The following is a 1,641-nucleotide window of genomic DNA, read 5'->3' as shown; positions in this document are numbered from 1 at the left end:
CCTGTCCTGGAACTAGCTCTGTAGACCAGGCTGGTCTCGAACTCACAGAGATCCACCTGCCTCTGCCTCCCAAGTGCTGGGATTAAAGGTTGAAAACATTTTCTATGCCTTTGAGTGCTGGAATTAAAGGCGTGCGCCACCATTGCCCGGCTGGAGTTTGGGTTTAAAAGCATGTGCCACTACTACCTGGCCTGTCCCTGATTCTTAAGGAGTAGCCTTACAGGAATTTGAAAACACTCAGAAATGTGTTTATTTGTTTTCATTGTATGTTTTAATTCCAAATTAAAGCATTATTTATAAATATATGTATACTTTTTTTGATTAAGAAAAAAATGAAACTTAAAACCTAGGGTTGGGCCATATCTCAGTGGCAGAGTTTTTGCCTAGGGAGTGTGAGGCTCTTGGATCATCCCCAGCACTACACAGAGAAGGACAAAAAGAAGACTAAAGCTTAGAGGGACAGATGTTTTTGCTGATATTAGAGAAAAAAGCAGAGGTAGTCTTTGTGAAGAAGAGATTTCAGTGCTTAATTTTTTAAAACTTTTTATATTATTATAAATTAATAGTAATATTTATCAAAGACACAGGGGGGTGAGACACACTTTAAACCCAGCACTTAGGAAGCAGAGGCAGTAGGATCTCTGTGAGTTTGAAGCTACCCTGATCTACAGAACAAGTTCCAGGATAGCCAAAGCTATATAGAGAAACCCTGTTTTGCAAGGAGGACTGAACGGGATGGGACAAGGTCTAAATAGATAGCCCAAGCAAGTCTGGACCTTAGTAGGCACCCTGGTCTAGCCTCAGACTTATCACCTGCCTGCCTCAGCCACCCAGATATGAAGATCGTGGGGACACACTACCTTGCTTGGATGCCTTTTCACTTTTGTAAAAAATGTCTCTGTAGCATTATCACATTTATCTGTTGTGCATATTTTTACTATTAATGTCTTTGTCAAAGAGCACCTTGTTTGTTTGTTGTATTTTTATTTTTTGCTTTTTTGAGAAAGGATTTCTTTGTGTAACAACTCTCTCTGGCTGTCCTGGAATTCACTTTGTGGACCAGGCTGGTCTTGAACTCTCAGAGATCTGTCTGCCTCTGCCTCCCGAGTGCTGCGATTAAAGGTGTGCACCACCATACTTTCCTCAAAGAATACTTTTCAAAATAGAATTTATTAAGTAGCCTTTTGGTTTTATTTGTTGTTAATTAGTTTGCATTAACATTGAATTTTATCAAAAAAATTATTACTTTGTCCATGTTGCCTCTTGTATAAATGTAATGTGTTTACATGATTATATCAGTTTTGAGCAATTTCACTTATAAATGTTGGATCTGTAGAACTAAGGCTAAAAACTGCGATTTCACACATATTGAGACTGTTTCTGTGCCTTTTTTTTTCTGCTTTAGGTAAGCATTCTCCAGAAGACTATCCAGGCTGCCGATGTATGTGAACAGTATGATCCTTCAGCTTTCAAATCAGGTGATCATTGTTCTAGAAATTTTCACCAGTGTCGAATTGAAAATCCCAATGCAAGCAATTAGAACTTTCCCTAGCCGGGCGGTGGTGGCGCACGCCTTTAATCCCAGCACTCGGGAGGCAGAGGCAGGCGGATCTCTGTGAGTTCGAGACCAGCCTGGTCTAC

At 40.2% G+C, this 1,641-nt stretch overlaps 1 protein-coding gene across 1 annotated transcript in view; it reads left to right on the top strand.

Annotated features, from left to right (window-relative positions):
- Positions 1-1,641, top strand: part of Ccdc77 (coiled-coil domain containing 77) — a 32,433-nt gene that overhangs the window by 14,237 nt on the left and 16,555 nt on the right. Inside the window, exon 6 of the mRNA XM_013352898.2 lies at positions 1,406-1,478. Within this exon, the coding sequence (XP_013208352.1) occupies positions 1,406-1,478 (73 nt within the window). The remainder of the gene's footprint in view (positions 1-1,405; positions 1,479-1,641) is intronic.

The sequence above is a fragment of the Microtus ochrogaster genome, unplaced genomic scaffold (assembly GCF_000317375.1).
Source record: "Microtus ochrogaster isolate Prairie Vole_2 unplaced genomic scaffold, MicOch1.0 UNK1, whole genome shotgun sequence".
Lineage (NCBI taxonomy): Eukaryota > Metazoa > Chordata > Mammalia > Rodentia > Cricetidae > Microtus > Microtus ochrogaster.
This window is presented reverse-complemented; position numbering and strand designations above follow the sequence as displayed.